Below are 19,522 nucleotides of genomic sequence, written 5' to 3' on the forward strand. Positions count from 1 at the left end.
TGAACCATATCTGTGGTGAGTGGAGACAAGTTCTCTCTTAGGCACTAAATAAAAAGGTCACTGCTTATGGGCTGTACTGCTGCAGTACTGCTACCTACAGCACTGGACTGCCAGATCAAAATGATTACGAGACATTCTAACATTTGTATTTTACACACGTCCTCCTAGGGTAACCCCTCCACCCACAATCACTTTTAGGGAGAAGGGTGTATTTTGGCAACACCCAGAAAGCCACACACACCAAATAATGACAAATGACAAAGAATATGGTGAGCTATAGTTTATTTTGTCAGGGCTGTGGAAAGAAAACAAGCTGGGATGCTTGCCAGAAGTGTGCCTGTGGCACCCCCTCCTGTCCAAAAGAGGCACTGCTTCACAGTGATAAGCACTGCAGCTTTTGCATACATTCAAAAGATGTACTTGTATACATCACTATACATGGGAGGAAATCATCTCATTTTTGCTCATCAGTCAAGTCTCTGACTTATCTTTACTGAGTTCTGTCCTGTGGGGAACAGTTCTGCATTGTTCTGAAGTCAATCTAAAGGTGAAAACTGGAAGTAAGTCTCAAGACAGTCAACTGGTTTCTTCACAGCCTCCGGGCTTTTTTTGGGCGGCATCCATTGTGTGGGATGGGGGTATTGTCTGTGATTGAGATGACCTCCAGGCCCCCCGTGGTCAATCCCTTGATGGCAGACTGTCAAAGCACAAAAAAGAGGGTCTGAGTAGAGTGGAACAAGATAAAGAGTTATATCCTATATTTTGAAAGAGCTATGAGGGATTAAACACTATGTGTGATTATTGGTGAGGACTGGAGGATGGCATGTCCCTTTGGATTCTATTAAGATCTCTTATTCTCAAACCCACTGTCATCAGTGTTTTGCCTGGAAGTCTACAAATAAGCACGGCTGAAGGGCAGGCCTGCTTAGAAGAGCTGAGCAGCTCACAGGAGAAAAGAGCTAGGTTAGAAAAAGAACTTTCTACGAAGGCTTAGTTTCAATAACAGGAAAAAAAAAATGAATACAACCAGACACTTACTAAGCGCCCTGGTCCCAGGCCTTTCACCACCACTCTGACATGGGTCACTCCCTTCGCTGCGGCTTTCTAGAGAAGAAACAAGTGGTCAGGTCTCCTACAATTAGTCTACATCTGTCACCGTAGATTATGCATTGCTATATTTGGCCCTGCCAATTATGGAAAAAGGATAGAAGCTGTAGGTAGATGGAGAATGCTGTGATACTAGACTAGAGGAACCACTGGTAGTGTAGAGGGTAACCTGTGCACTCAACATGATATGCAGAGAGGTAAGGGAGGGAAGGGATGAACGAGGGGGTAACTGAGGATGGATACTGAGAGGAAGAGGACTTAGGATGCCAGAAAAGAACTCAGCAGGGTGCCCTTTCCCATAGATGATAGTGATACTTCCTAAGAAATAACAGCACTGCCACCCAGTGGAGATCTCTAAAGAGCCCTCAGACGTCTTCTGAGGTTTGAGAAAATGTTGGGTTCTAGACTAGGCAGCCAAGTGCTCAGCTTTAAGGATTGTCATAGATAGCCCCTGGCTTTTGAATAGAGGAAACTCTGGTTTTTAAATCCATGATGGCCTAAACCACTCCTATCACATTGTGTGGAGGAATATGTTTTGTCTCCCTAGACTTCATTAGGAGGGACAGGCAGAAGGCATTTCTTGTACTAAATAAACCACCAGCTGCCTCCTAACCACCTCCTTCCTAGGAATATTAGCTGGGTACTGACAGATACGATAACATTTTTTGACTTCCGGCTAAGTGGGAATTCTCCACAATGCTAAGACAGTTCTGAGTTGGAAGAAATGACAAGGAACCCAAACAGGAAAAGTCCTTACCGCCGCTGCAGCAATGCCTGCCGTTTGTGCTGCAATCCCTGTGGCCTTTTTTGCATTTTTGAACCCTTCAGTGCCACAAGAGGTTCGGGCAAGTGGCTCATTCCTGGAAGAGACCACCTGGATGTGTGTGCTGGGAAAAGCAGATGACAGGCAGATGTCAAAACCCAGTCTTCTAATAAGAAGCTCATCTAAAAGCACAATAATAGCTAGCGTTTATATAGTGCTTTAAGGTTTGCAAAAGTGCTTACAACTATCTCATTTTTACACTCACAGCAACCCGGGAATTAGGTCTACTACTACCCCCCCTTCTACAGATGAATAGACTTGAGGCAGATAGCTGTTAAGTGACTTTCCCAGGGTCATACAGCTAGTAAGTTTCTGAGACCTGACCTGAGTGCAGACCCAGCGCTCTATTCACTGTGCCACCTAGCAATAATCGCTAATGCCAAAGTTTCCCTTTTTTCAGTCAACAAAGTCAGAGAGTCCTAGGAGCAGGAATTAGAAATTGGACAGACATCTGGCAAAAGAAACACTTATTTTCTTTCTCGCAGTTTCCATTTGGCCAATGATTCAAGAATTTTTTTTATTCATTTGACAAATATTTATTGATTTCTTAGTACAAAGTGCTAAACAGGACAAAAAAAGATGAAGACATAGTCCTCATGACCCTCATGGCACTCACAACATAGTATGAAATAAGACATGTACACAGAATGTAGAACAAAGGTTTTCTGGTCCAGATCTGCAATTTCATCAGTATATAGAAACTTCATTAATGAAAATCAGCAATGGTCTGTCCCCTAAAATCTACAGAAAGTTAAGTGACTTTCCTATGGCCCCACAGTTACAATGTACAATCAGAAACAGCTCATCACCCCAGGTCTTTTTTGACTCCAAAGCTGGCCTTCTTTCTACTATGCCATGCTTCCTCTCAAAGTATGAAGTAACATAAAAAATTATATGAGTTTTGAGTAGGGAGAAATAATTTCTAGTTTGAGGTTTCAGGGAAATTTTCATGGAGAAACTGTACTCGAGCTGGACTTTTAAAAACAATTTCAACAGGTGGTGATGAGAGGTGAGTGGCATTCCAGGCACAAGGGAATGGTGCGAGAAAAGGCACTAAGGTGGGAAATCATGTTTGAGGAATGGCAAATAATTCATTGGAGCATATACGATATTTCACATTAAATAGCTAAACTTATGGTACCCATTTACATGATGATAAATAGCAGCTAATATTTCAAAGTACTTTACAGATATGACCTTATTTGAACCTTACACAAATGAAGAAGGAAAGAAAGCCAAGTAGAATTTAGATGTAAATCTGATAACTGTAGCTTTAAAAAAAAATCAGTTAAATTTATTCTTCATTTCACTTTTGTTGTCATCTTATTATTATTATCTTCACCGAGAAAACATAAATAATAGCCCACGGGGAGATGAAATAAAGGTGTGTATCAGTGGGTGGTACATACAGACAGCTTCCTTTGCTGGAATGGATAAACGGTTAGAGGCCATCACTCTTTAGCACTGTTAGTGCTGATATTTTCCCTAGTCTTTAGCTGCCCACGCTGACCAAATTCAACAGGGACCCACTTATCCCTCTGTTTCATTGACTATGCAGACATTCTAAGTGACACTTTAGGGATTTAATTTAGAGCTGGAAGGATCATTAGAAACTCTCTAGTCAAGATGCCTCATTTTATAGATGAAGAAACTTAAGCCCAGAGCGGGGAAGAGATTGGCTCAAAGTCACATAGCAAGGAACAAATGTGAGAATTTGACATTTGTCCTGATTCCAAAGCAAGTGCTCTATTCCCCTCTAACACAGATCCTCCTCTCGATCTCCAATTTCTATCACAGAGTTCCTTCTCTGCTGCCCCAGCCCCTCCCCACTTAAAAACCTTTATCAAACCCTAATATTCCTTCAAGCTATCATCTGATAGACTCCTCTTTTTCTCTTGAAAAGCTATCTACACTTGCTGTTTCCACTTCCTTTTTCATTTATTTACTCAACCATCTGCAATCTGGCTTTTGACCTCACCACTGAACTGAAACCGCTCCCTGTAAAGTTCCTGGTGATCTTAATTCCCAAATCTGATGGTCCTTTTGCAATCCTAACCCTTCCTGCTGCCGCTGGCAGTGCTGACTACGCTCTTCAAATGGATATCCTCTGCTTTTTTGAATTTCATGATACCTCTCTCCTGGTTCACCTCCTACACATCTGACCACTCTTGAGTCTCTCTTAACTGGCTCATCTTCCACCTCATACTCCCTAATTGTGGGTTTCTCCAAGTTTTGTCCCAGGCCTGAGTCTCTTCTCCCCCCACACTCTCTGTAACCTCATTAGTTTTCTGAAGTTTAATAAATTTTTCTATGCAGATGACTCCCAGATCTATGTATCTAGCTCCAGTCTCTCCCCTGAACTTTGGTCCCAGTGATACCTGCTTGCCTACTGGATATTTCAAACTGAATGCAAGAAGAGATGTGGGAAGAGGTACGTTGACACAGTTAGAAATTATGAAATGGTCCAATCATTCTGACAAACTGGCATTGTGGCCTAAAAGCTATTAAACTGTGCATGCTCTTTGATCTTTAGCGATACCAATACTAGGGTTATACTCCAAAGAGATGAATTAAAGAGGAAAAGGTACAAAGTAAGCACAAAAATTTTTATAGCTGTTCTTTTTGTGAATGTAAAGAGTTGAAAACTGAGGGAATGCCGATGAACTGGGGAATAGCTAAACAAATTATAGTATACAAATGTGATAGAATATTACTGTGCTATAAGAAATGATGAGGGAGAGGGGACAGTTTCAGAGAAACCTGGGAAGACTTGTATGAACTTATAAATAAAGTGAAGTTATCAGAACTAGGAGAATAATTTACACTATAAAAATGATATCGTAAAGACAAACAACCTTGAAAGACTTGCCACAATTCCAGAGGACTTTTATAATGAAACATGCCATGAACCTCCAGAAAGAGATGGCAGACTCAAGAATGCAGACTGAAATATCTGTCTAAATATAGATATATTTTTCAGACACAGCCAATGTGGGGATTTACGTCTGTAACACATTTTGTTTTTCTTTCTTTTTTTCAATGGGGTCAGGGGAAGGAAAGTATGCAGACTTGAAAAGGAAATAAAATTGAATCAAAAACAAACTCTGAATGTCCTGAAGACATCTTTTCAACATGTTTAAATATTCAACATATCTAAAATAGAACCTTTCCCCCTAAATCTTCATCTCTTCCACAAATCTATCAAAGGCACAATCATCTTTCTTCTATCTGAGGTTTGTAATCCTGGTATCATCCTGGACTCTTCACTCTCCCTCATCCTATATCTAATCGGTTGTCAAATCTTGCCCCTTCTACTTTTACAATACTTCTCACATCTTACTCTTTTTCTCTACTCACAAAGCTAACATTATTAGTTATGGATCACCTCTTGCCTAGATTACTGAAACATCCTTCACACTGGTCTCTTAACTTGTTTCTCATCACCCTGGTGGTGTCCTTAACACAGATAAGAGCATGTGACTCCCTTATTTAACCAACTCCAGCAGCTTTCTACTGTCTCTAGGAAAAAAAAAAAAACACATGTACTAACTTTATATTTGTGATATATTTATAACTTGTGTACATGTCTCCCCCATTAAAATGTAAGCACAATGCAAACAGGCATTGTTTCCTGTATCCCTAGCACCTAAATAAATATTTATAGATTGATCTCAAATTTCTGGCTTTTCTAAAATTACTTATTATGTAAGAGAGGTAAGTATTGTAACTTTGGAAGAGGCTCAAGGAATTTAGAGTTGTGAAGGACTTTAGAGACAATCTAGTTTAAGACTTTCACTTTACAGACAAGGAAATTGACACCCTGAAGGGGGTTAAGTAACTTAACCAAGTTTACAAAGGTAGTAAGTGAATTTGAACCTATGACATCTGACTGAATTCAGTGTTCTACTATGCTGTCTTCTGCAAAACACTTTCTTTCTCACCTCATTCTATAGCCAAGGAAATTGAGGCCCACAGAGGTTAAATGACTTGCCCAGGCTCAAAACAGCTAGTGAGTGTTTGAGTTAGGATTTGAACTCAGGTCTCCCAGACTCCAAGTGACTCTTTTTACCTATCATGCGCCACTGCTCAAAACATTTCTGGAACTTCTCAGGTGTTTTTACATGGCTTGTAAATTAAATCCTTATGACAGTTCAGTCATAGTATTTTTTTCTCCTAATAGTCTTATCCAGGTTAATTATCCTGCTTATCACCAGGCTTGGTACTAAATAACTTTCGGTTATTAAAAAAAAATTCACTCCCAAAGGACACAGGTGTGCTGATGGCAAGGCTATTCTAGAGAAGATGCTACAGGCTCTGAAGCAATTCCAAAAGCACACTGAACAATAGCATCATTGTTGTAATAAAGGTTTGGTCTTTCAAGATGACTTCTTTGAATGAATTTGGATATGTAAGTTAGGGTCTATTAAAAAAAAAACCCATATGTATATATGATAGTTGCAGTACTTCATATATGTACTATATGCGCACACACACAGGTATGCCTTATTTTCCTAACTATATAAGCTCTCTGGTGGCAAGAGTCTTGTCTGTTTATATAGCACTCCCCACAATACTTAAGGCAATGCTGGAAATACAGTAAACATTCAATGAATATTTACTAATCATGGTAGTACCACCTGGCTCTAAACCATCTCCCTTTAGCAGACTACACACTAAAAATTATTATTCTGAAGAAAAGCAAATATGTACAATAACAAATTTCTCTCTTCTTGAGCTCTTGCACTTGAAGGAGAAAATTACAAAATTTTCAACTTTCATATTATTTGCAGTACACTATAATGAAGTAATTTTGTAATGACATCCAGTGGTTCTCTTAATAAGATGACAAAAGACATAAGGGGTAACTGGGTGGAAACACTCTACTGAATCTTTAGTGATGGGGAAAACACTAACATCAATCCTCTCCAGTAACAGCTTATTAACAGTAGCAGGGCTTTCAGACCCAGGCTAGAAAGGCACACACTAGCTTGGGGTGTCTCTTCCTTACTTGTTATATGTTGCTTTAATGTGAGCTACTGGGATTTCTTCATATTTCTTGCCTCCCCATGTCAAGGAGCTCTCCTGACCCGGAAATGGAGGGAAGATGCTACAAAAAAAAGCAGAAATAAATTTAAAGTTCTCCTATCTATAAAAACATGAATAAGTCCGTTACTTAATACTCGCAGAGACTTTAGCAACTCATCGTCACTGATTCTTTCTCACTCTGTCCCACTGGGAGACAAATAAACATTACATCATGAAAAACCGAGACACAGAAAAATAACTTTCTTGATCAAAGTCACATAGTAAACTAGCTGGGAAACCAGGAGACACAGGATCATAGCTAGATTCTCTTTCATAGGGTTTCTTGTTCAGCTAGTTTGTATAGCTAGATTCTTGTTTGTAAAGTAGAAGTAGGGGAGGGAGGCCTGTTTTGAGCTTTTCTCAACATCACTTTCTAATGTCTCTCTTCCTATCTGACTGATCCTGCTCAGTCTCCTTTGCTGGCTCTTTGTCCAGGTCACATCCATTAACCTGTAAGTCCCAGAGGTGTTTCCCTGGCCCTCTTCTCTTCTCTGTTATTTCACTTGGAAATCTCATCAGTTCTCATAGATTCAGTTATTGTCTCTATGCTGATGATTTTCAAATCTACTTACCCAACCCTAAACTCTAGGCTGCTATCTAGTATCTCAACTCCAATGGTCCACTGGACATCTTAAATTCAACATGTCCAAAACAGAACTCTTGATCTTTTCTCCCAGATCCTAAACTCTTCTTAACTTCCACATTACTGTTGAGGGCACTACCACTCTCCAAGTCAACCAGGCTCATAACAGAGGTGTCATCCTCAACTCATTCCTCACTCTCTCAGCCCCGCCCCCCCTTCCACCCCTCTCCCATCTGTTTTCAAGGCCTATTGATTTTATCTCCATAATATTTCTTTAATAGTACTCACCCTTCCCCCACACCTCCTTCTTTCCTCTGACACTGCTACCATCCCTGGTAAAGGCTCTCATCACCTCATGTCAGGACAACAGCCTGCTGGTTGGTTTGCCTGCCCACTCTAGTCCATCTTCCATTGAGGTGTCACTTCCCTCCCCTACTCAAAATGCTTCCCTATCTCCTCCAAATCCGGTTTGGCTTTCATGGTACTTTATAACCTGCTCCCTCTCTTCCAGTCTTTACACCTTAGCCCTCCCTCCACCAATACAATTTATGATCCAGTGACTGGGCTCCTTGCCCTTCTTTCCAAAAAGATACCATTTCCTGACTATTTTGGTGGCTGTTTCCCTCTTCCCCACCTCCTGGCTGCCTTCATTTCCCAGCTAAAATTCCATCCTTTACAAGAAGCCTTTCCCAATCCCCTTTAATTCTTCTGCCTTCTCTGTAGCCTGCTACTAACTTATCCTGTATATGTTCTGTTTGTACGTAGTTGTTTGCATGTTGCCTCCCTCCTTGGACTGTGGGCTCCTTGAGAGCAAGGCGAGGTGTTTTTACCTTTCTTGTAAGGGCAGTGTTTGGCCCAGTGCCTGGCACGTAGTAGGGGCTTAACAAATGTTTACTGACCCTCTGATTCTGAAGTCTGGAGGTGGGAAGGGTCCTTAGAGGTCTCTCAGTGACCTCTCCAAGGTCAAAGGGGCAGAGCCAGGCTCTGACGCTCTCTCCACTGGGGTCCCGGTCCTGACCCTCTGGCTCTCTTGAGCCTGACACCTCTCACTTGTACCCACACAACCGGTCAGTCCGGACCCGAGAAAGTCCTCGCTCCTCTTCAGCAAGGAGGGGCTGGGCTCGGGTTTGCAGCTGGGGAAAGCGGCACAGGAGCGCTGCAAGAGGACTCGGAGCAGGACAACGCGGGGTGGGCGAGGGCTGTTTGGAAAGGGTCACTCTGGGCCGGTCTCACCTGAATCTGCTGGGTTTCTGGGCATCCCTCGGCTCTCCTTCTGTTTCCGCCTCTGTCTTCTCCACCGCCTCCTGGGGCCTCGGCACGCCGGTGTGGAGAGCACCGCCTGGAGCATGGTCCCGGGCGCTGCGGTGAAGAGAAAGCCCGGTGAGTTCTGGGTCGGACCCCAAGCCACCCTCCGGCCCCCGGCCCCCGGATTCTGGAAAAAAGTGAGAACACGCCCTAGGCGTTGGACAGAGATCTGGGGTTGGGGATGTGGGCAGAGACTGTTCCTACCCCAATGTGCGGGCCCAGGTCCGCAGGGGTAAGAGGCGCCGGCCTGCGCTCTTCAGGACTTGCATGGCCGGATCGGGGCTCCCCGCGGAGCGCTCAGAGGCTCTCGGTGTGGGCGGAGCCCCGCCTGCACCACGTGCAGGGGGGAAGAGGAAAGGGGAGAAAGGAAATTATTGTTTTTCCAGTCTCTGGCTGTTAGATCTAGCTACCTAATTTCCAATAAAATTCCAAGACCTATGAGTTAAACCACTCCCGAAATGACCTCTTTTATAAAACGTAAGACACACAAAGAGCCGCACTCCCCTCCCTCCTTATTGAAATAGTCTGTCCTAAGGGAAAAGGCAAAACTTTTCCCATCCTCATGCACGCGGTGTCTTGTGGGAAAAACGCGGCGCGGAAGGGGGCACTGGGTTGGAGAGCGTGGTGCATTGTGGGGAGGGCGGGAAGATGGCGGCCCCCGTGAGGAAGCTATTGTACGGCGCTGCGCGGGGCTTGGGGAGGTCGTGGCGCCCGCGGACCCTGTGTGCCGCAGCCGCCGCCGCCGCCTCCGGCAGGATTGCAGCCTCTTCGAGCGGCGGGTCTCCGTGGCGCCTGCTGGGGGCCTTGTGCCTGCAGAGGCCTCCGATCGTGTCCCAGCCTCTGACCCCTCTGCAGGTGGAGATGGCTGAGCTGCTGCGGCAGGTAGGGTCCGGTTGCCCTGGGGCGTCTCTGCCCCTGCACCCACGCGGCCCCGGACGTAGCAACCGGCCGTAGCAGCCGGAGGCTCTGGCCCAGAGACGCTTGAGCCGAGTGACCTTGGGCAAGTCACTTATAATCTCTTTCTGGGCCTGTTTTCCTTTTCTGCAAAGTAGGCTCTTGGAAAGCTAGGTGGGGCAGTGGATAAACCGATTTAAAGTCAGGAAGACCCGAGTTCGAATCCCGCCCCCAGACACTTCTTAACTGAGATCCCGGGTAGCTCATTCGACCTTATCCAGCCTCAGTTTTCTGATCAGCAAAATGGGATAATAATAACATTCACCTCTTAGGGCTGCTGTGAGGATCAAATGAATTACCATAGGTAACATTTATTGCAACGCATAAAGGAGCTATACAAATGCTAGCTGTTGTGGGACTTTGTAGTCGTCAAGGCGCTCTCCAGTTCTCAGTCTAGGATACCTGCGTAAGAATGACACATACTTGTTTGGATTGTCCTCTCTCCTCACCTTTGCCCAATAGAATCCCAAGCTTCCTTCAAAGTGCAGCTCAAATGCCACCCCCTACACATAAAGGCTTTTGCTAATTCTACATCTCCTCCCCTCCTCCCCTCCCCCTTTTAGTGCTCTCTGCCTCCTAAAATAACTGCCTATTTGTGTATAATTTGTATGACTTTGTATATAATTTGCATTTACCTACTGGTATAAATTTGTACATGTTTGCTCTGTGGGACTTCAGGCAAGTCGCTTAATTGTAAAAGTCACTCTATTGTAAAAGGAAACTTTTGGAGTATGATGACTTCTAGCGACTCTTTCCAGCTGTAGATTCTTGGTCCTGTGTAGTGTTTTTCATTTAAACATTACTCCTGGCACATAGCAAGAGCCTATTCTCCCAACCACACTAAAGTGTGAATTTCTTAAGGGATTGTTTCTTTTTAGTTAGTGTAGCCTCTGGCTCTGGAGTAAGGGATTTTAAATTCAGAGGTGTTTGATAAATGTTTGTGGAATTGAATATAGTGGTCCCTGGTGCTGTGAAAAGGTGACTCTTAACAAACTGTGAGCCAGGAGACCTGGATTTAGAACTGCAAGTGACTTTAGAGACCAGCTAGTTCAACCCCCTCATTTAATGTCTGTGAAATGAAAGTAAACATGCACCCTCCCAAGCTACACACTTAACTAATATTTTAATAGGCTTTAAGTTATACAATGTGCTTTCCTTGAAACTCTGGAGTACAAGATCAGGTATCATTACCTTCTTTTATAGCTGAAAGAATTGAAGTTATAAGAGAATGGGTGACATTTCCAAGTCCCTATAATTAGGATAGGATTCAAACCTAGATTTCAAGTCTACTGATCTTTGTTCTGTGTCGGGTTGTTGTGAGGCTCAAATGTGATGATTTACCCAAAAAAAATGTCCTGTCAACTCTAAAATGTTTAGTAAATGGAGTAGCAATTCATAGAGTACTTTAAAATTTGTAAAGCTCTTTTTCCTTACTGTAACTTTTTGAGGTAGATACTGTAAGAATTGTTCTGTTTCACAGAGGAGGAAGCTTAGGCTAAAGGAGGTGAAAAGTTTTATGCCCAGGTAGTCAGTGTCACAGCTGGGTTTGAACCCAGCTCTCACATGCCTCCTAGTGCAGCACTCTTTGTACTATGCCAGACTGCCTTTAAGACACTATTGTAACTTCAAGACTCTGCAAGTGAGCCTTTCAGGCTGTTTAACTTGCCACACCTCTTTATATGATCCCCATATCAAAACACTTTTTCACCAAAAATTCCTCAAAAGGTTTTGATTACACTTAACTTTTTCTCCCTTTATTAGTTACTTATATACATGTCTTCACTTGTCCATCCAATTGGATGGTAAACTCTTTGAGAGTAGCATCTTTGTATACCTATTATCTAGCACAAGTTGACTTTTGATAAATGAACGAAAAAACATTTATTAGGTTCTTACTATGTGCTGTCTAGCACAAGTTGACATTTGATAGATGAATGAACAAAAAGGCATTTATTAGGGGCTTACTGTGAGCCAAGCACTGTGCTAAGAGTTAAGACTATAAATACAAAATTGAGATGGTCACTTCTCTTAGAGTTTACATTCTAATGGACACAGCACACATAGAAACATTCAGCCACAGGTATATATGGAGAAGCCCAGTGGGCTTTAGAGTATAGCAGTAAGTCTAATGGTAATGTATCCTCTTTAGTATTATTTCAGTTGTTGAAAACATTGGTGTTTCAACAATCCGGCTAGCAGCTTCTGTGGGGGTGTAAGATCCACCCACAGCCAGCACCCGGAAGGCTGCCAACAGCACAGGTTCTTTGGATCTGCCTCAGTAAGGAAGGCAAGGTGAAGGGGTTGACAAGTCCACTTTAATCCAGCATACAGACAGCATTCACTTAGTTCAGGGGAAAAAGCCAGGATCCTAAACTTCAGAACAAAATACAAACAAATTACAAATATCAACAGACAGACCCAATACGATTCATAGTCACCAACATCTAGGTTCAGCCTGGGAGCTTGGAACAAGGGCTGGCCCAGAGTCACACTGGCCACCACTGCTGCAGGTAGAGCTCCTAAGAACAAACAGCCAACCCCTGGTTTTTATATCTTTTTCGGCATCAGGGGTGAGTCACACATGCGACTCAACCACGTGACCTAGAATCCTCACAAAGAGGCGGACTTAAACCCACGTGGTCTAAAAGCCTCTGCTCTCCCAGGCATGTAAACTAGGCCCTCCCTGGAGTTAGCCCCACCTTGGGCCCCACCTTAGTTGCCAATCCACACCCACTAAGGTTTTACACCTAATAGGGGTTTGGGCCTGGGGCTTAGCACCTAGTAAGATTCAATCAAAGACACTGAATTAATCAAAGGAAACAAAGGCCACACTCTTCAAGGGCACTTGTTGAACTAAGTGCTAAGGAGCCCATTTTGATTACCAACACAATTGGTCTCTCCATGTCACTCCATTCTCCACATCCTCAATGAATGAATGAAACTTAGCTCCTAACCAGAAGGAAAATGATATCATCTGTTTGATAGAACTGGAACAGGTACGGTGATGGATGTCCTTGATCTTCGTAGGCATAGCAGCATGTCAGATTTTCTGAGTTATGTACCAGGCACAGGCATAAAAGATGTTGGTTTAGTCAATAAGCATTTTTTAAGAACCTACTGTATGTTAGGCACTGCTAAAAACTGAGAGTACAAAGGCAAAAAATAATCCCTGTTCTCAAGGCAAGGAGCTTCTATTCTGTTGAGAGAGACAACATGTACATGTATTAGTATATACAAAAAAATACAGTAAATAAAAGCTAGTTCAGGAGGGAGAGCATTAAGCAGTTAGGGCCAGGAAAGACTGTAGGAGGTGGTTTGATGCTTGAGCCATGTTTTGAAGGAAGATAGGTATTCACTGAGGTGAGTAAAGAGTACATTGCAGGTATGGAAGATGGCCAGCACAAAGAAGGAATGTTGTATGAGGGGAATAGAAGCCAGTTGGGCTGTACCTTGGAGTGTAGGAAGGGAAGTAATGTATAATGATCTTGGAAAGATAGATTGGGGCCAAGTTATGAAGGGCTTTAAAAACCAAACAGAAAAGTTTACATTTGAAACTACAGGTAATAGGGAGCCACTAGAATTTATTGAAGATAGGGGGTGATATTGTCAGATCTGCATAAAGGAAAATCACTTTGACAGGATAGATTAAAGTAGGAAGGAACTTGAAGCAGGCAGACCAATTAGGAGGCCGTTGCAATAGACCAGGCAAGAGGCATTGAGGGTTAGGTTTAGGTGATGGCTTAGTTGATGGCTGTATGAATAGGGAGAAGGTTGTATGTGAGAATTATGAAGGTAAAAATGGAAGGATTTGTTAACTCATTGGCTATATGGCATGAGGTAGAAGGAGGATTTGAGGATAATACCAAGGTTCTGAATCTGAAAGGCTGGAAGAATGGTGACAGAAATAGGATTCATATAATCAAATAGATTGTTACTCCAGTTTTTGAACCAAAGAAATGCTTAACCTCCCCAGAATTCTCTTTTCCCTCACATACACATTTGTGGTCATCACCCTATCCCAGATATTGAGTATGATATAATTCCTGAGCACATCAGTGGGTAATATTTCCATGTTTGAGCATAACAACATTTCAAATATCTTCCTATATTTCTGTAGAATACTTTGGTAATTTTCCTGGCTCAAGTGTGTTCGTCCGACTTTGGAAGTGAGCTTTTGGTCCTGTGGGATGTTCCATAGTGTTATTTTTTTCCTTGTCCATCCTTCCCAGATTGAGGTGGAAAAAAGCCGATATTCAGACCATGAGATTCGTGCTTTGGAAGAGACACGGAGACTAGAAAGGAAGAAAGCTGACATTTATGACTCTGATGATGATGATGATGATAAAGACATTTTGTTGGCACAAGATTTGGAAGACACATGGGAGCAAACATTCTTGCAGTTCAAACCTCAACCTCGGGTAACAGGTTTGTGTTTTTTTTTTTGGGGGGGGTGTGGGTAATGGAAAGAAAAGGATGCATTCTGATTCCTAAATTAAGAGTTATGTTTAAATCTCTCTTATATTAAGCAATATTATTGTTATCTATAGTTCTTCCTCAATTCTACCTTGTAAAAAACCTTGCTGCATTCTATAATAGATATTACCTTTCACTGCATATATGCCTATATGTTTCTTTTCAGAGAGATCTCATTTTAGGTGTAGAGCCTGTATTTGGACTAATGGAAAATGCAGTAAGCATGAAAGTATGTGTGAGAATCAATTGATAAGTCTATCACCAATGCTTTCTGTTTCTCCAGAAATCCCTCTTTAAACAAGGAGGGGATGATTCATAGTGTTCTTATTTTTTGTGGACCAAGAATTTGAAAGGCAGAAAAGGTCTGTCATGTCTGAGATCAGTGATGATGTCTAGAATGATAAAATAGTAACATTTTAAAGTGCTGTCAGCACCTCTCTTCCAAAGAGATCAAAGTACTTGATATAACTACCTGAAAGTGGGAGGCCCATCTCTTTGTTTATATCTCTAATTTCTGGTGAGTTCCTCAGTGACTGAGCAGAGCTATGAAAGGAGATTAGTCAGAGGGAAGGGTGATATTGTAAATTTAGTTGTAAGGCCCCTTAGAACAAGCACCACATCTTCTCCCTGTACTTCTTAAGTGTCTAGTGCAGTCATGAGAACATAACATTTTAAAAACTGATCCTGAGCATCAATGATCTCTTATTTTGCTCTGTCCGAGCAAGCCACAGTTGTGTTTCCTCCTCTAACTCATTTTTTGCTATGGCAGAAGCTGATCAAAAAAATGATCGAACCTCATTGCACAGAAAATTAGACCAAAACCTGGTACTGTTAGTCAAGGAAAAACTGGGAGATCAGGAAACGTGGATACTACCACATGCAGAGTGGCAGGCTGGGGAGACCCTTCGTGGAACTGCCGAGCGGGCCCTTGCCACTCTCTCACGTAAGTAGCTCCCTTCCATTTATGGTTCTTAGTGTCCTGTCTCTGGCTTCCAGTTAAAGAGTTAAATCACTCTCTTAAGGGCTGGTTGTGAGTTTTGTTTTATTAAAAGTATTCACTGAGAAAGTCTGGGGAAGGGTTAACTCTGTGGAATGATATCCTTCTCTTCACCCTTTTTCCTGCCCAGGTGATTAGATCACAAAGGTTCCTTTCAATTCTCATATTCTTTGATTCCAAGCCAGCAATCATCCAGTCCCTCGTTCATTTCTGTCTCTCAGTCTCAGTGCTCAGATCATTAAGGTGCTAATTTTTTTATTCTTCTTACATTCTATGGAATGAATTCACGTGACTATTAATTGCTAGCTCACCATGGTTACCACCCTGTTTTTCCCCAGGGACAGTTATCACATAACCCAGGCTACAACTTTGCAGATACAGTCACACAGCCACAAAAACACTGCTCACCATAAGGGTTAGCAACTCTTGGCACAAGTTCCAGAGAAGGCATGGGGGCTAATTTTCTTTGGCATGAGGGCTTGTTGCTACTAACATAGTCCTTTCTTAATTTCAGCTTTAATGCCTGGTGCCTTTGCGAATCAGATGTTCCTTTCTTTTTCAGAGTTAGTGTCTGCCATGAAGGAACTCAACTGTACAGTGAAATCTCATGCCTGCTATTTGCTTAGCTTCTTCTTGTTCCCCAAACTCTAAAAGGAAAGGGTCAATACATTCAGCGTACCTGTTTATAAAAATTTTAACCTTTAATCTCTAGCTACTAGCTATTAGTAATAATATGCTGTAAGTGGCTTTCCCATCGGTAACAGTCAAATTTTAAAACCTAGGTCTACTGATTCCTTAGCCTAGTGTTCTTTTTAGTCACACTGCTGGCTTTTAGTACTGATAGCTGTGGCTCATAACATTGAATTGAGTAATTCAGTGAGAAGTAGTATGCTTTCAGACATTTGCAATAAGAGTCATGGAAACTAATTTCCAGGTTGACCCAAGCATTTACCCACAGTGAGATTGCCTTGATTACAACTTTAAAGATAAAAATAAGAGGCTTCTTAGAACTATTGAAACAACACATATAACCTATTTGCTGAGGGAACACACTCCCTACTTTTTGTACAGTTTCTGCTATTTTCTGTGGCCAAATTAAGGCCTGTCAGGAAGATGCCTGGAGCCTGGGAGCATCCATAGAGACAAGTCTCTCCTGTTTCCATATGTATTGGTTCTGAGATCTAGTAGGGGGGAACTTAACTCTAATTTCTGTTTTGTCTCCTTTTAGAAAATAGCGTGGAAGCCAAATTCCTAGGAAATGCGCCCTGTGGATATTACAAGTTTAAGTTTCCTCAGGCTTTTCGGACAGAGAACAGCATAGGAGCTAAAGTGTTTTTTTTCAAAGCTTTACTACAAAGTGGAAATCTCTCCCAAGCCAAGAAGAAGGAAGACTATGTTTGGGTCAGCAAGGAGGAGCTGGGTGACTACTTGAAACCAAAATACCTGGCACAGGTTAGGAGATTTTTTATGGACATCTGATGGACACAGTTGTCCTTGGGACAGACATTTGGACTGTGGGCAAGAGGACATGTGACTATATTGACACGTGTGGATCGTCGTGAAATAAGCTTAGCATTGACAAATAAACCAGTTTCTTACTTTTGTCTCAGCTTATTTGGAATTTGAGTACTACTGGGCTTTATAACCTGCTGTTTTGTAAGGCAGCTTCTGCTTTTCCCAACTGATAACTAGCTTTGGGTTATACAGGATGTTCCACATAAAGTCATTTAACTTACTGGACACAAGAAGGGAAGGACAGAAGATTATCTAAAACAATTACTTGTAGATTTAGGATATTTGTTAATTTTTTTTGGAGTCAAGGCAATTGGGGTCAAGTGACTTGCCCAAAGTCATACACTAGTAAGTATGTCAAGTGGCTGAGGCCAGATTTGAACTCAGATCCTCCTGACTCCAAGGCTGGTGCTCTACTCACTGTGCCCCAATATTTGTTAATTTAATTTATGACTACAAGCCGTGAGCCAGGTAAAGCAGGTTTTGCTTCTGTGAAAGTTCCTTGACCAGTGAGGAATCTAGGACTAAATGCAGCTTCTTAGCTGTCCTTGGTATAGAAGTGTTACAGCTTAGTGCCATATGGTAGAGGCACTACTGTTTGTTTAGAATTTTGTATTGGCCAAGTACCTCATGGCTCATTTAATATGGATAAACAAGGACTAGAACCAAGGCCTTTAGATTCCTACTCTGGTAGACAGAGAGCTCCCTCCCAACAAGGTTGCCCCCAAACAGTAATGCCAATAAAATAAGGTAAATTCCTTCCTTTATATTTATCCCATTGAAATGAGTCCTTAGGCTCGGAATTCATAGATTATATAGTAGGACTTAATTGCTTTGATACTTAATAGATCCATTATCTCATTGATGAGAGTATGATCTCCAAATTATGAATTGCAACCTGTCCATACCTTATTCTATGCAATTCTTTTCCATGTTCCTCCATGGAAAATAAATAATTGGTCATTCATTTGTTCATTCATAGATTTATGCAATGTGCTAGAGGCCTTCCGTTCAGCCTTCTTGGATTTTGTAAATACTGTGGATGGACACTGTCTGTCCCTTATCCTTCAATCTTACCCTGATGACTAGCCTTCTTCCTTTTTTTTCTTATCATACATTTCCTGAATAATGTATGTTATGGCATTTCTTGCATGTTGGTGTCCACTGAAGATACACTGAAGCATACCCTCCATGTCTCTTTATTAAACTTTATGCAGCTTTAATTCTTTAGATAGTGTGGCATTCCAAGATAGTATTATTAGGAGAGTATTTGTGTTAAAAAGGTGGAATTTATGCTGAGGAGCAGCTTGAAATTATTAAAAATACTGCAATTTCTGTTTAAAAAAATTTCCTCTAAGATTGAGTCTCCCTATCTTACCCAGACTTGAAGTGCCAGGGTCTACTCACAGACCCAGTCTCACTATATTGGCACAGGAGTTTGGACTTGCCTTGTTTCTGACCTTTTTCTAACTTGTTTATTCCTCCTTTGGCAACCTAGTGTCCCCCTGCTTCTGGGGGTTCACCGCATCAATACCAGACTTAATGTGTACACCCAATCAGCATAGCCCACTGCCCCTCAGAACTCCAGAGCTCAACAGATCTACCAGCTTTAGCCTCCTAGTAGCTGTGATTACAGGTGTGCCCCACTACACCAGGCCACAGCAATTTCCCAAGTGCTGTCCAACTCACTCTCTGCCTTCTGGTTAATTCTAGGCCCAGCCTATTGGTTCCTCTGCAGTTCTTGTCACAGATATATGTATGCTCATGTCAATAAGTTACATCACTACTACTCAACTGGCATTCCAGCAGCATGTCATAATCTGAAGAATAGATTTTTCATCCATTTAGTTTTTCTTTCATGACCTTTTTTTCTTTGATGCTAGTAACTTGAATAATCATGGATCTCAATGAGTTGACCTTGTAATATCCTGAGGCTTGGTGTAGTCAGCACAGTAATATTTGAGGAACCTTACTATCCTTAGGGAGTCCCCTCTTTCATTTGGACTCTGCATGTGACATCCTTTGTGACAGTTGTGAATAAATTATAATACAGCTATTATCACCCTGTCTGAATCCTTTTCCCTGCCACCTTCCTCAATGTCTTCAGCACCTGGCTTACAATCTTTCAACCTTTTCTATATCCTTGGTGATTTCTGTATTCTTACATTAGCCTCACCCTCTGTAGCTTTCATATCTACCTTAGTTCAGCTATCCACAAGGAGGACCATACCTTAAAACCAGACTATTATGTCTCAGATTCTGAGAAACTGATACTGCCTCTCTGGTTATAATCCTGCTTTCTACCTTTTCACCTGCTTCATTCCCTGGTCTTCTCTTCCTCCTTCTCCCAGTTCATTACCCCTTTTCTGGCTTTACTCACTTCACTTCAATCTGGGTAGTATAGTCAGCTATTTCCACAATTCACTGTCCTCACCCTTGGAATCCTTGCCCCCTTGTCCATCTGTCGTTCCTGCCTTGTTGGTCTCTAGCTTTCTATTGCAACTCAGTCATTTACCTACTTGGTTCTCATTCCTGAGCTGCTGAACACTGCTGGAGTAAGTTCTAAAACTGCTGAACTGAGTCTGCTACAAATTCATGTTCTTCCCTAACCTGTGCTCTCACCACTGTACTGTGATCTTTTCGTTCAGCTCTGATTGACTCCGTTACATTTTTCACAGTAGTA

At 42.1% G+C, this 19,522-nt stretch overlaps 2 protein-coding genes across 2 annotated transcripts; one reads left to right on the forward strand and one right to left on the reverse strand.

The window, feature by feature from the left end:
* Window positions 1–265: 265 nt before the first annotated feature.
* MRPS11 (mitochondrial ribosomal protein S11) lies at window positions 266–9,211 on the reverse strand. The gene is made up of 6 exons (XM_036737090.1): window positions 9,108–9,211; window positions 8,832–8,957; window positions 6,939–7,037; window positions 1,865–1,994; window positions 1,039–1,104; window positions 266–697 (listed from the first exon to the last, which is right to left on the reverse strand). Exons 1-6 carry the CDS (start codon window positions 9,170–9,172, stop codon window positions 590–592), a joined length of 594 nt encoding a protein of 197 aa, XP_036592985.1. The 5' UTR covers window positions 9,173–9,211; the 3' UTR covers window positions 266–589.
* Window positions 9,212–9,551: 340 nt separating this feature from the next.
* On the forward strand, window positions 9,552–16,941 carry MRPL46 (mitochondrial ribosomal protein L46). The gene is made up of 4 exons (XM_036735756.1): window positions 9,552–9,785; window positions 14,087–14,282; window positions 15,100–15,273; window positions 16,556–16,941. Exons 1-4 carry the CDS (start codon window positions 9,552–9,554, stop codon window positions 16,804–16,806), a joined length of 855 nt encoding a protein of 284 aa, XP_036591651.1. The 3' UTR covers window positions 16,807–16,941.
* The last annotated feature ends 2,581 nt before the right edge of the window (window positions 16,942–19,522 follow it).

Source organism: Trichosurus vulpecula, chromosome 8, assembly GCF_011100635.1.
Source record: "Trichosurus vulpecula isolate mTriVul1 chromosome 8, mTriVul1.pri, whole genome shotgun sequence".
Lineage (NCBI taxonomy): Eukaryota > Metazoa > Chordata > Mammalia > Diprotodontia > Phalangeridae > Trichosurus > Trichosurus vulpecula.